Genomic DNA, 15,915 nt, shown 5'->3' with positions numbered 1-15,915 from the left:
ATTAATTGCCTTAATTGCCTATATAACGGCTAAGGTTCCATACTTTATATGAACCCCTATTCCACTGTGTAGCTAATCAAGTTTTAGAACTATATATTTTATATATATTTTGTATACTAAATTTATTTGTTGGCCTTTTTCTAGTCAGAGAAAATTTGTGTTACTATTTTGTATAAAAGGCTGTTACTCTCATAAAGACCAAAAATCATTTTTCATAAAAATTATGAGACAGAAGATAACATGTGTCCTCATCTTAATTTTAGTTTATTCTAATCGGTTCTTTTACATAAAAAAAATTAGATTAATCTTACACTATTCATATAATTGGTTTATTTGGTTCATTCTAACTAATTTTTTTATTTTTACAAAAACAAAACAGATTCTTGGACTAACTGCAAAGTTGATTGACTGTAAGAAGGACCAAATGAATCAAGTTGTAGTTGTTAGTCATCACGATCGTATGTTTGGTCAGCATCAATGGCAAGCACTGAGAACAAAGCTAGTGACATGGAGGGATAATATTTTGAATGTGTTCAATACAATTCAAGCTAACAAGGTAACCGAAGATGGGTCCTCGGCAGTCCAAGGCTTGGTGGTTCGCCGAAGAGGTTTTTTTTTTGGATTTGTCTTATCTAGATTTAATCTAAGTTTGTTTTTCTTGTTCTTAACTAGTGAGAGCAAAAGGTTGTAATTTGTTCTGTTACAAATATACAATATTTATCGTAGAGTATGGTTCTAAAAATCGGACCAGACCAACTGATTGAATTGATTCAACCGAAATCTAGTAATAAAAACAATACAATCTATTATTTATAACTGCTAAAAAAAATGTTTTAAAAATTGTTGAACCGACCAATAACCGATCGGTTGGATCGAATCAGTAGCTAATTGGTTCGAACAAAATGATGTCGTTTTGTTTATTCGAAAAAAAAAACAAGCAGAACCAATATTTTAAAAACCGGATCAAATTAGTCGGTTCGATCAGTCTAACTGTGAACCAATAGTATCACGGTCTGATTTGTCTCTTAAAATCGTTTCTCTAAAAACTGGAGGAGAACCGTCGAACCGGCGGTTTCCAGCCAGTTGAATGGGACAGAGAACCGACCGGTTTAAAAGAAACGGCGTCGTTTTTGCCAAATTTGCTTACTTTCGCTCTTGGTTCTGAGCTCCTTCGTTTCTTTCTCCCTTTCTCCCTCCCTTTCTTTCGTTCACAGAAACTCAGCCAAAAAACCCCAGCACTGTAAGCCTACACCACCGCCGCCGCAAGGAGTGGCATACTGCCGCCGTCCGTCCGTCTATCTAGCTTCCCTCGTGCTCAAGTCTTCAACCCCCGTTCGCTGTCACCGATCGCAGCTGCTTCCTCGAGCTCGGCGTCCATCGTCTTTGTCTGCTCAGCCGCGCTTCCGCCGCCGTTAGTTGCCGTCGAACTGCTCTCTTGTCGCCGCCGTGAGTTCCCTAAACCCACCACCAGACAATACACTCGCACAACACCAATACTCTGCTTCAAACTCTGCAACTTCTTATTTCTATTACAATAAGTAACTATTTGATTTGGCAGTGGTTTGGATTTTTTTCATAGACTGAATTAAAGTATACAATAGTTATGTTCTCTTCTCTATCACATTGATACTAAGCTTTGATTTCTCTTATTTCGTTTCAAGTTTACCGCACTCAACATGTTTGATGAAATGCTTTAACCATATTTCGGGTTGGTTTTATCATTTCTAGCTTTTAGAAACTTAGTAAGTTGATTGCATGTGAAATTAGAATAATTGGATCTTAGTAATTAGGAAATTTTAGCTGCACAAATAACATCTTTGTAGAAAACATATTAGCATGATGATTCCACTTGCATTAGTGTTCTTCTGGTAAATTTTAACTGTTAGTGTGAACTTGTTGCTTCATGTTTTCATTGTTTTCTTCTTCTGAAGGAAAAAAAATTCTGTTTTCATTGTTCTGTTGATTGTTTGTTTTGTTTCATAAATTAATTTTTTGTGATCAATGCTCAAACTCTAAATGCTGTTCTGTTGGTTTTGCAGTGTTTGTTGTGTTTCAGAAATCAATTTTTTGTTATCAATGCTCAAACTCTGAATGTTGTTCTTCTGTTTTTGTTTTGTTTCATAAATCAATATTTTGTGATCAATGCTCAAACTCTGAATGTTGTTCTAAGGCTGTGTTTAGAAGAGGTGATTGATTTCTTAGTGTTGTTTTGTTTTTGTTTTAAAGCTGTGTGTTGTGTTCAATTTTCATTTTGTAGGAAATTCTTTGAGGTATATAAGAATTAAGAAGGAAGACTTTTAATGGTATTATTCTGTTGATTCTGGTAGTTCTTTGAGTTAAGGCTTTGTATGTGTGTGTGAGAACATGTGTAATGTTGAATGCTATTGCATCTAATAAGAGTTCTTGGAATACCCTCATCTTTGGTCATTTGTAATTTATTTATTATTTTATTCTAAAACGGTTTTTCCGGTTGAACCATCGGTTGGACTGGTTGAACCAATGAACCAGTGAACCAGTGACTAAAGTGGTTTAATGACTGGTCCGATTTTCAGAACATTGGATATGGCAGACACACATGTCGAACAAGTGTCGATGCGTGTCTCGTGTCTGACGTGTTTTCAACACATGACACACGGACACTCAACTCAACGAAGGATTCATGCTTCATATGTTTTTATATTTCAAATTAAACACGGTTATTAACTTATTATGAGAATTAATTTAAAAATTGGCCACTTTTAATCCAATTTGTAAACATAAAAATTAAAATTGTGAAATAAATTAAAATTATTTATTTTTATTTGTTTCAAACTATAACAAAAATAATTCCATTTTTAAATGAATTCCGATTCTTGTAGTTCCAAACATTCTCTACTAAGTACTAACCAGTCAAGAGTGAAGAAGATGAAAGATAGTTAAGAGAGATATGGAGGTGGGAATGCTTCCAATATCAGCTTCGAAGAGAGGGAAGCTCTTGGCAGCTGGCTACACTTCACTCCGTTCCATTTCCCGTGCTTCCGCTTCACAACTTGCCACAGGTTAACCTTTCGATCTTTTTTTTTTTTTGCTTTTTCGATTCCCTCTTTTCCCTGCATTTTTTCAATTATTAGGGTTCAATCAAAGAAAGAAAGAAAGCGGTTTTAGCTTTTGAAATGCGCATTATTTGATTTTGAATAGATATCGAAGTATCTGAGGATGAGGCTTGTGAAATTCTGAAATATGCATCCCAAACCAGTGCTTTGGACCGATCAATTGGGAATAGTAATACTTCTAACCTGTATGGTATGTGATGATTCTGATTTTCTCATAAATGGCTACTTTTCATTTTCAGAAACTCTTGAGCATTTTTTATCAATTTGGACCAGGATTTGGTCAGTATAAGTATCAAATTATCTTCAACAAATAAATTTTACTGATTTATTTATGCAAACTTTGATAAATATGGGTGCAAATTGTGTTGACTTATGTTTAAACTTGGGTAAGTATAGGCGTAAACCATGTGCTTTATGTGTACAAATACTGTAGGTGCAAATTTTTGCCGGTGAAATACTGGTCCAAATTAATAATATTTGCTGGTCATATAGCGTTGCTATTTCATTTTTTTTTCTCTTTTCTAATTTTTAACTTAGCAATTGTTTAGTTTTGGCTTGATATCAAAATTTTGGGATTTTTTTTTATCTGGTATTGTTATATGTAATAGTTGTGTTCGGTTATGAACTTGAAATGAGTACACCATTATTTCATAGTGGTGAAGTAACAAGGAAATTAGGATTGATTTAATCTGACTTCAGTGCATTTTGTGAGGCGGACTAAATCCTTTTGTTGGGGGCTGATGTCACCAATCTTTTGTGGGTTCAAAATGGTGGTTTACTCTAAGGAATAGAGTGGATACTGTTAATTTATGTTAAAAAGTAATGGTCCAAACAGAATGATGACAGGGAAAGCTCTCTTCAATTGTTTTTGGTGCTGTACTATTGAAAACTGGAACTACCATGCCACAGAAGTTTCAGGTTATGTGATAAAAGCTTTTGGAAGCTTGGATTATGTTGTAGATTCTATGACTGAATCTATACCAAGTAATTAATAGCTAGGTAGTTGACTCTCCTAAACCATTAGTTTAATCTTCGTCAAAAGAAATTGTCTGCGCAATGAGTATGTGAACGTTACTGGCTGATGGAGAAGTTGAACTTGAAAGGCTATTAGGAGGACATGCTTAAGAGTTATTTGACATTCTATTTCTTTATAAAATATTACGGTTACCAGGTTATGCGAGTATGTGACTTTCCCTTACTATTGGAATGCTTATATTTTTGTTTTGTGTGTTATGAATTCAATTTGCTTTAGGATTCTACTGTGCATGATTGTCCAAAGAATTTCATATAATCCTTCCTTTTTGCTTTGCTTTTTATTCATTTGGTGTTTTGTGCATGTAAGGTGGTCAGACCGCGTGGACTATGCTCAATGAGGAAAAGTTTAATACTCGCATTACGACATCTTGTGTGGATCTAGATAACATCCTTGGTGGAGGGATTACCTGCAAAGAAGTTACTGAATTAGGTTAGCGACTGCTTTGGATTCTCCTAATATGAACAAATTGTTTATGATTTCTAATTAAATTGCATGTTCTTTAACTTGTTTACGAGCATGAATGTTACAACAGTTTTCTTCTTTCCTTCTTCCTTATTACGGGTTGCAATATAATTCTATGTTTATTTAATTAGGTGGAGTTCCCGGCATTGGTAAAACACAAATTGGGTATGCTTTGTCATCCCAATTTTTCACCTCATGTTCTTGTTTTCATTTCATCCTAAATTGTGAATTATTTTGGTTAATTTTAGTAGTGAAATTTGGTTGTTTACATTTGCAGGATTCAACTTGCAGTAAATGTTCAGATTCCACTAGAGTATGGTGGTCTAGGTGGGAAGGCAATATACATTGGTAAGAGCCTTAATCAGATCTATAACTCTTGCAACATTTGATTTATTAAGATCATTTATTGGAATTTTTTCACCTGTGTTATACTCAGACACAGAGGGAAGTTTTATGGTTGAACGTGTTTTACAAATTGCGGAAGCATGCATAGAAGACATGCCAGAATATAGCCACCACTTTCACAACAATGTTCAAGATTGCGAAGTCAAAATGCACCCTAATAGTATATTGGAAAATATATTCTATTTTCGCGTTTGCAGCTATACTGAACAAATTGCTTTGGTGAATTACTTAGATAAATTCATTGAAGAGCATAAAGATGTGAGTATATTTTATCCATTAATTGATAACTTTTATAAATGCATCTTGATGACAATTCTCGATTTTTATTTTAGCATTAGTCAGTCACATAGTATTTGCTGGATTCTAGACATGGACCTATAGAAGTAGCTTTTTGTTTTCTTTCCAACTGTTTTCAATTAATATTTGTTGTACATTTTTAAGAGTTCTATCATGATCGGTACTGATTATGATATTCCAGGTAAAAATCATCATTATTGACAGTGTCACCTTCCATTTCCGCCAAGATTTTGATGACATGGCACTCAGGACTCGGTTATTGAATGAAATGGCTTTGAAGTTGATGAAGCTTGCAAGAAAGTTCTGTTTGGCTGTAAGAAACTATTTTTATTCTTTCTGCCAGAGGTGTTTTTTAACTTTATAATCTGTGATTGCAAACAAATCAAGTTGCTGTTATTACCTTGACTTCTTCCCCCAATACTTGATGGCTTTCTCTGTTATCTTTTACTCTTCTTTTCCACCTTAGATTTTTGCCATTCGTTCAAATTTATTCTTTTATACGATCATTCAAATTGTGGATATAAAAAGTTCTTATGCTTACTGATGTAATCATATATAAATAGATGTCTGTATAATTTTTTTTTTCATTAACAGTGAACAAAAACTAAATCTTGATTGTGTTTGGTAGGTTGTTCTTTTGAATCAAGTGACAACCAAGTACATTGAAGGTTCATATCAATTGACCCTTGCACTAGGTAAGTGTTTTATTTTTTACTTTATTGTATTCATCCCTTGATCAGATGCATTTTTGTTGAAAGCTTTGTTTGTTGTTTATAACGATTGAACAGGCGATAGCTGGTCGCATTCATGCACGAATCGGATAATCTTATTTTGGAATGGCGATGAACGGCATGCGTATATTGACAAATCTCCCTCTCTGAAATCAGCATCTGCAGCGTATTCCGTGACCACTAGAGGGATCCGTAATTCTAATTCAAGCTGCAAACGAATCAAGATGGTGTGAGATTCTTTTTGACTGGGAACACACTCTAAAACTCGTTTTCCTGACTAGCCTAATTTTCTTTTGTTTTGAGTGAATGAGATACAAAAGAGAAAGAAATGAAAAGGCAAATCTAAAGAAAAAAACTAATATAGCTAGGTTCCTAACAATCGGATTTGAATCTTCTAAATTTTGAATGTTATTTTAAAGGGTAAAGTGTGATTTCTCACCATTTATAGAGAAAGTATGAGAGAAAACTATTCAAAAGTGAGAGATTATATTTTACCATCTCAAGTAAAAATTTAAAATTTAGAGAATCTAAATTCCTAACAACCACAATAAAACATAATAGCGGCATGAACCGAACTATTTGCACTTAGCCACTCCCGGAAATCTAATTCTGATTGAGCTCCTTCTTTAGCTATGAATTGGCAACTTTATTAGCCTCCCTTTTGGATCAAACCAAAACTAGGAATCCAAGTTCTTTGCTGTTTTAATTCAAAGATTTCTTTGATAATAGCCTTTTCTGCCTTATTTCGGATACTGTCCAATGTTATATAATATAAAATAACATAAAATAAAAATGAAACTTCTACTTAAACGCACATATTCTTCAGGATTTCTGGTTCTCTACTTTCTAATGAACGGGACTAAAAAACGATATTATAAAATAATTCCTAATTAATATAAAGATACTTATTATACGAACATATTATGGCTATATATTATGACTATTATTAATAACATAATTCTATATAAAAGAGTAATATTTATTATAGAATTTTTTTTTGCGTATAATACATTTATTAATAAAATGAATATAAAACATAAATAAAAAATGTGTACAAAATTTGCAATACAAGATACAAAATATATTTATTAATAGATACATTAAATGTATATAGTGCAAAAACTGTTTTTGATAACTTAATAGTTAAATATACTAATGTATGTTTTCGCATTCTATATGGGATAATACATAAAATTATATAAATATAAAAAATTGTATTAAAAATTAAATAAAATATATGTAGTAATTATTATTATAAGGGTAAAATATACTTTTTATTCCTGTAGTTTAACAAAAATTTTAAAAATACTCCTAAGTTTTATTTTGTTTCAATTTTGTTCCAAAAGTTTTCGATTTGTATCAAATGTATCCTGACGACTAATTTTTCAAAAAATTTAAGGCTAATTCAACAACAATTTTATAAGAACAACCTTCAACACAAGCAAATCAAACAAAATTTTCATGCATTATTGTTAGATTGGTCTTAAATTTTATGAAAATTTAACTGTCGAGAGTATATTTGATGTAAATCAAAAATTTTTGGGACAAAATTGAAACAAAATAAAATTTAGGGGTATTTTTGAAACTTTTGCTAAACTTCAGGGACAAAAAATATACTTTACCCTTATTATAAATAATTAAATATGTTACAAAGTTATAATTAAAATCAAACTCTCAAGATTTTTAATATTAAAATATTAAAAATAATTAATATTTGTCTTAATCAATTTGAGTTTATTGAGTGACCATCTCATATTACGCTTAAACAACTATTAGCAGTTAGAATCTCGTCTTGTGTGTGTAGCAATCCATTGGCTAGTGATAAACCTTTAATGAATGGAGCATCAATACGTGGTTAGACTTGGCAGGAATACCCGACCCGTTCATACCCAATTGGGGAGGGTAATAACTTGACCCAAGTCGGGGTTGATTTTGCTCAGGACAAGGCGTGGTCAGATTTAGGGTGTATCCGCCCCAGATATATACATATAAACACTTTTTAGGAATTAAGATTTGCCTCACATCACAGATTCAGTTATTCATAGCTTCAATCTATACTTTATAGCCATGCAAGAGAAATCCAATCATCCTCACCCAAATTCTTCTTTTTCTCGGCTTCTTCACAAAAATCCTCATAGCTCCTATCATCGTCGTTGCTGAGTCCATCGCCGCCTACCCCTTCACAACTCCTATCTTCCTTCACAAACTCATCACTTAGTCATCGTCGCTATGAGTCTGGGCATTACTCTTGCAGTTTCATCTGATTCTGTCACCGAATAAAATAAAATTTTTATTCAAGTTGAATCAATTGAAAATAGACATGTATGAGATCATTTTTGCATATAATATCTGAATTTTCTGATCCAAATTTGATCCATGTGGTTGAGTATTTTAGTATGGCGATCATCGTAGTTTTGTTGCGACACTAATGTAATAAAATCTGCGATAATTTCATAACTTATGTATGAAACACACCAGATTATTAAAGTAATCAGGAAAATAACATTCATATGTGCCCATAAAATTTATAAAATATGATTATCTCATAAAAATATGTATGTATAGCCCAAACGAAAGATTGTTAGGAAATTATTATTTCTTAATATATTTATGCGCAATACATATATTAATTATAATTACAAATTAAGTAATTTCACATTAAATGACTTATATAACGGTTATGTGATTCAGTCCTATCAAGGATACAGAAAGTTTTGGTTAACGATGATCAAAGAACCACAAGAGTCAAGCTCTCTGATCTCAATCATACTCTTGAATGAAGGGACGCTTTCGCGCTCTTAGTTATATTTCTTAATGATTTAACATGGATGATCTTTAGGTTGAGAAATCTTGAAATTTTCAGATAAAATAGAATTTTTATTCAATCAAATGATGATAAATAAATTTATTGAATTAAATTATATTAATGTGATAATTGGATGATAAAAAATGTTAGAAAAATAAACAAATAATATTTTAAGAGTATAAAAATATTAAATTGTCATTTTAATTTACTTTTTTAATCAACGACGATAAATATCTTGAATTAATTAAATTTTTACAAAAAATTATATACTTAATATTATTTCAATACTTTAAAAATTTTTTGAACATACAATGGTTCAATGAGAAGTTGACTATTGAGAATTGAATATAATATTTTTAAATTCATATTTTCAATAAAAAAATGTACTTAGTTCTATCCATCCTAAATAATTCTATATTCACTATTACTTATTCATCTAAATAATTCTAACCTTGATAGAATATTATTTTTAGATGCAAAAAATTTAAAATATATTTATTCTATTTCAAAAATCAATATTCATATTTAAATTAGAATTTCAATAAATATGACAAAAAATATTACATTTTTTAGTTAAAAAAGTAAAATATCTATAAATATATTTTTGTGCTTTAGCTTTAGATTTTTTTAAAAAAAATTAACAAGTTAATGGAATCAAATCATATTTCTATAACATATATAAGAATGTATATTACACATAAATAAAAAATGTTAGGTGTAATAAGAACAAATACATAAATTAAAGTAATATTTTAAAAAATAAAAACTAATAAAATATTGAAGGAAAGAAATATAAATAGAAGAGAAATAAAATTATTAGACGGAAGAAAAATAATTTAATAAATTTTATGTGTATATAAAAAAAAAATGAAAAGAAGATATACAATATCGTGTTTAGTTTAGCAAGATTTATGAGAATAAAACATAGAATAAGAGAATAAAAATTAATAATAAAAATTTAAATATCTAAATTAATATAAAAAATAAAAAATAATAAAATAATGATAATCCATTATAATTTTAATCTTTCAATATAATTAATTAACAAAAGTTGCAAGAATTAAAATAACTGAAATTTATTAACTTTAATTAGTTAAATTAGCATAAAATAAGAAAGAGATGATTACTCAGATTAAATAAATTAAAAAAAATATTACTGAACAAAATAAATATTACAATAATTATATTACTAATTAAAAATAATCTATTTAATCAATTCAAATTTTTATTGAAAATAGAAAACTAAAGATTATCAATGAATGAAAATAAATAGGATATAATACATTAAAGAATAATTTTGGTAGTATAAATAATTAAATTAAATTATTATATATAATTTTTACTTTTTACCTTATTATAATTTAAGTTAACATTAATGGTAAAAAAAATAATTTTAAATAGTCTCAATTTATATTTTACAACATAATTAAAGTACAATTCATAATTTTTTATTTTGTGATTAATCAACATTTTTAAATTTTTTTGGTTAAGTCTTCTGTATTTTATGATTGATAAATTTTTTTATAAAATACAAATTTGTGATGAATTATTACAATCATAATTCGTTAAGAAAATCAAGAAAAAATTATAAAAAAAATCAAATAAAAGATAAAAAAATAGAGTACAAATTTATTTTGAAACTAAAAATTTACAAATTGTGCTAGAAATTATAAAAATTTGTATCTTATTATATAATCAATTTTGTTACTCACTTCAACTTCATCATCCCTTTGTATCCAAAAAAATATATAATGTCACATTTATTTCAAAAAAGATGAAACTCTTCAAATAGACGATATAATGTATAATTTAAGAATAATAAGAAAAAAATCTAAAATTTTATAATAGTGTTAAAATTTTCAATGACGATAATACAAAGAGTTTAAATCTACCAAATAAATTCAATAGTTATCCTTTGTACATCTTATTTAAATTTAAATTTTAAAATTTAATTTGTATCTTCTTTCTTTCTCCTAATAAAAATTATTTTTGACAAAAAATAAGAAAAAATATATTAGACCAAAAAAATATTCTATCAAAGAATTATTATAAGGAGATTTATAATTAGAGAAGAAAATAATAAAAATATTAATAATAATAAAGAAAAAGAAATGAAACTCATATTAAAGAATGTTAGAAAAGAAATAATAAAGTTCATAATACTAATAATAATACTGAGTAATGATATTGTGCTTTAGGCTTCTACCTTTTGTCTTTGGGCATCAATTTTTTTTTTGCTTTTTTATTTAAATTATCAAGTCATAAAAAATAAAGAACAATTCAAGAAAACGAAAACAGCAAGATTAATAGTAACTATATAAATTAAAATACATAGAAAAAATAAATTATTATATGATAGAATTAACATGAATATATTTTATCATTAAATAAACAAAGTTAACGTAAAACAAAATTACATGTAAAGAGAAAAAAATAAAAAAGAGTTAAAATATCCAAAGTGATAAAAAAAATTATCTTTTATAATTTTATTCTGTCATGTTTATATATATAAAAGACTATAAAATAATGAACTTTTAACTAAATAAAATTGTGTTTATTATTATTAGAAAGGATAAGAGAGAGCAGTAGAGAAAAAGATTTGTGTGTATTCAAATTGTATAGAAAGATACAATAAAGAAAGGTATTTAAGTGTGCTAAAAGAATTAAAATAATAAAGACGTAATATCCTATAATAAATATTCAAATATGTTAAATAATGCTAATTGATCCTAATTATACTCTAACATCCTCCTTCAAACTCAAGTGGCAACTTGAGTTTGAAACTTATTTGAAATAACTAAAAGGGAAAAAAAAACATAAACTGATAGAACGGGTGTAGACGAAACTACCTGAAGAAAGCGCAGACAGAACTGTTGAAAAAAAGAGCAGACGAAACTACCAGAATGAAGCACAGACAAAACTGTCAGAAGGAAGCGCAGACGGAACTGTTATAAGAAAGCGCAGACGGAACTGCCACAAGAAAGTACAAGTGGAACTGCCGAAAGGAAGCGCAGACGAAACTACTGAAAGAGAACACAGACGAAACTGCCAGAAGAGAACGTAGATAGAACTGCCGCAAGAGTGGTCAACTTTCGAAAAACTATTGAAAAGATGGCAAAATTGCCAAAAAATTGCTGAAAAGTGACAAAGTGCGAAGAGATGACAAACTATCGGAAGGCGACAAAAAGCATAGAGTTTCTCTATGAGAATAAGTAAGTAGTGCATGAGCTAATCGGTGAGGTCAGAAAAGCATCAAAGCATTAACCAAAGAGAAGGAAAAAAAATGACACGGAAGAAAAATATGAAAAGTACGATGATTTCACCAGAAGAAAATCAACTTATCCTCCTAAAGGAGAATACCATGGCTCTGATACCATGTTAGACTGGAAAGAGGGAGCAATAGGGAAAAGGTTTATGAGTATTCAAGTTGTGTAGAATAATACAATATAGAAGGGTATTTATAGGTGATAAGAGATCATCGAAATAATAAAGATGTAATATCTTATAATAAATATTCATATATGTTGAATAATACTAATTGATCTAATTGATTCTAATTATACTCTAACAATTATATTCAGGTAATTGATATACATAATATTAAATTATGTAATACTTAAATATTTAATCAAATCAATTAGTTGATATAATTAATCCACGTAGTGAATTATATTTAATAAATTAAAAAAAATAAATTAAGAAACACTCTCTTAAAAATATCTCACATTAACTTTATCATTAATTGCAAAAACTCAATTTTTATATAATAAATAAATATCACGACCCATAGAATAGTATTACTAAATAAACACTAAATTAATGCAATAATAAAAGAAAATACTAAATTAATGTATAAATATCAACTTAATTTTACACTTCTACTATCCCTATTACTAAATTAAGTCAAACGTATAAATATCAAATTTATTTTATTATATATATATAATGTTGTGTTTGGGACTTTCTGTTGTTTCCTTAAATAATTTATGGGTGGAAAGCCTATATATGAGTGTGTGTGAATCTGGTCGTCACAAAAATTTAGGTGTATTTTGCTTGCACTATTAGCAAGGATGAAAACTCAATTTTTTTTTATATTTTCACTGGCACAATTATAAAAACATTTTAAATTTTGTTTTTATAGTAAATAATCTTTTTTAATCATCATCAAACATTTAAATGCCGACAAAAGTAATAATAAATGATTAAAATTAATTTTATGTTGTGATAAGTTTAAAAATCTGGAATGTGAATGGCCATTTATAGACGGCTAGTTTTTTCTATGAAAAAGTGATGCTCTCAAACCAAATTAACATTAAATAAAATTTGAAATATTCAATACTTTACCTCTATAAATAATGAGGTATGAGACAATAAACATACAGCAACAAGCAATAATAAAACAATAATAATTTCCTCTCTTTTGAACAATATCTCTCTTTTACTATAATATATATCTCTCTCACTTTTATATATATATATTAAGTAAACACATATATGAATCATTTTTAGTGAGCTAATTATATTAATACTAGATTTTCTATTTATAATTTCTTATTTTATATTTATTATATCTTCCTTAATTATTTATTTTACAACACGTTATCAGCACGAGACTCTGATCAAATTTTTAGGAAGACTCAAGTAACAAATTTTCATTATGTCGAAACTCTCTCATCTTGAATTCAATGCTCTTGATATATCTGGAAACAATTATTTATCATGGATATTAGATGCTGAAATCCATCTCGATTCAATAGATCTTGGAGATACCATTAAGGCTGAAAATAATGCATCCCAGAAGGATAAAGTCAAAGCCATGATTTTTCTTCGTCCTCATCTTGACGAATGATTGAAAAATAAATATCTCACATTAAAAGATCCTGCATATCTTTGGAAAGACCTTGAAGAAAGGTATAATCATTAGAAAATGGTGATACTTCCTCAAACTCGATATGAATGGACGCATTTGTGTTTACAAGATTTTAAATCCATAAATGAATATAATTATGAAATGTTTCGAATCACCTCACGAATGAAATTATGTGGAGAAAAGATCACTGATCATGATATGTTGGAGAAAACTTTCTCAACCTTTCATACCTCGAATGTGCTCCTGCAGCAGCAGTATCGAGAAAAAGGGTTTAAAAAATATTCTGAATTAATTTCTTGCCTTCTTGTTGCTGAACGCAACAATGAGTTGCTATTGAAAAATCATGAAGCGCGCTCAGCTGGCGCCGCCCCATTTCCTGAAGTAAATGCGGCAAATTATCCCAGAAGAGGTAAATGACAAGCTTTTAATAACAAGAAAATTATGGAAGGAAAATGAATTATATTCAAAAGAGAGGATCTCACCAGAAGTGGGATAAAGAAAGAAATATCGGGCAGAATAAATCAACAGAGGATAAGTGTTTCCGTTGTGGTGGAAAGAGCCATTGGTCACGTACCTGTCATACTCTAAGGCACCTAGTCGATCTTTACCAGGCATCTTTGAAAAAGGACGACAAGGGAAAAGAATTGAATTTCGTTTCAAATGATGCTGAAAATTCCACCACTCATTATGATGTATCTGATTTCTTTGAGGATCCTGAAGGAAATATTGGTCATTTGATCAATGATGGAATAATTTAATGTGTGAGATTATTAAGTATTCATGTAAATAAATAATGTAAAGAACTTATTGTTAAGTTTTATTTTCTATGTATTTAAGTTTCAAATATGATGAAATATTAATGTTTATGAATTTTGAAATCATTAAATATGTCATGTTTTAAAATAAAATTTTAGTATATGACATTATTTTTATGTGCAGTATTTCTTAGAAAAATAATTCCGATCAATTATTTAATTTAACTGTGCATACTACTCATTTTATTATTATTTGTCTTTGAAGAGAATGTCAAGGATATGTAATGAAGATGTATGCCTTGCGGATAGTGCAAGTTCGCACACCATTCTCAAAAGTAATATATATTTTACCCATCTTGTGCCAAAAGAAGAATGTGTTAATACTATTATTGGCTCAGACAATGTGATTGAAGGTTCCGGAAGAGTTATAATTTTGTTTCCCGGAGGAACAAAATTCATAATAAATAATGCACTGTTGTCTACCAAGTCTCGAAGAAACTTGTTGAGCTTTAAAGATATTCGCCGAAATGGATATCATTTTGAGACTATGAATGAGGAAAGTCATGAGTATTTATGTATCATAACTCATGATTTAAATAAGAAAGTTATATTAGAAAAATTACCCTCACTTTCATCTGGGTTATATTATACCAAGATTAGTGCAATTGAATCACATGCCACTGTAAACAAAAAATTTACTAGTCCAAATGAATTCATAACTTGGCACGACCGATTGGGTCATCCGGGAATAACCATGATGAGGAGAATAATTAAAAACTCTCATGGACATTTACTAAAGAACCAGAAGATTCTTAAATCTAGTAATTTTGTTGTGCTACATGTTCTCAAGGAAAGTTAATTTTAAGGCCATCACCAGTAAAGATTGGATTTGAGTCCTCTGAATTCCTAGAAAGGATTCAAGGTGATATATGTGGACCTATTCTTTCACCATGTGGATCTTTTAGATATTTTATGGTTCTAATAGGCGCATCTTCGAGATGGTCACATGTGTTCTTATTATCTTCTCGCAACCTGGCATTTGCGAGATTACTGGCTCAAATTATTCGATTAAAAGCACAATTTCCAGAAAATCCAATCAAAGTAATTCATCTTGATAATGCTGGTGAATTTACTTCCCAAACTTTTGATGCTTATTGTATGGCTAATGGAATAAGTGTTGAACATCCAGTAGCTTATGTTCACACACAAAATGGGTTAGCAGAATCGCTTATTAAATGCCTCCAACTAATTGCTAAACCCTTGCTTATGAGAACAAATCTCCCAACTTTGATTTTGGGGCATGCTATTTTACATGCCGCAGCACTTACTTGTTTGAGGCCAACAAGTTATCATCAGTTCTCTCCTATGCAATTAGCTTTTGGCCAGCAGCCAAATGTTTCCCATTTAAGAATATTCGGGTGTGCGATATATGTTCCCATTACACCACCTAATCGCACCAAA

The 15,915-nt window shown here is 29.4% G+C and overlaps 1 protein-coding gene across 2 annotated transcripts; it reads left to right on the top strand.

The window, feature by feature from the left end:
* Nucleotides 1-1,162: 1,162 nt before the first annotated feature.
* Nucleotides 1,163-6,839, top strand: LOC107470779 (DNA repair protein RAD51 homolog 3). Of its 2 annotated transcripts, XM_052254987.1 has the most exons (11): nucleotides 1,163-1,446; nucleotides 2,258-2,303; nucleotides 2,859-3,038; nucleotides 3,178-3,282; nucleotides 4,435-4,557; nucleotides 4,722-4,755; nucleotides 4,868-4,938; nucleotides 5,027-5,253; nucleotides 5,474-5,605; nucleotides 5,921-5,987; nucleotides 6,081-6,839. In XM_052254987.1, the coding sequence occupies exons 3-11, from the start codon at nucleotides 2,927-2,929 to the stop codon at nucleotides 6,254-6,256; spliced, it is 1,047 nt and encodes a 348-aa protein (XP_052110947.1). In that variant the 5' UTR covers nucleotides 1,163-1,446; nucleotides 2,258-2,303; nucleotides 2,859-2,926; the 3' UTR covers nucleotides 6,257-6,839. The 2 variants fall into 2 exon arrangements, with proteins under 2 accessions (XP_052110947.1, XP_015945688.1); XM_016090202.3 differs by lacking the exon at nucleotides 2,258-2,303.
* Nucleotides 6,840-15,915: the final 9,076 nt, after the last annotated feature.

This window comes from Arachis duranensis, chromosome 10 (assembly GCF_000817695.3).
Source record: "Arachis duranensis cultivar V14167 chromosome 10, aradu.V14167.gnm2.J7QH, whole genome shotgun sequence".
In the NCBI taxonomy this organism is placed as follows: Eukaryota; Viridiplantae; Streptophyta; class Magnoliopsida; order Fabales; family Fabaceae; genus Arachis; species Arachis duranensis.
Note: the sequence above shows the minus strand (reverse complement) of the source record. Positions and strands in the feature narration are given on the sequence as shown.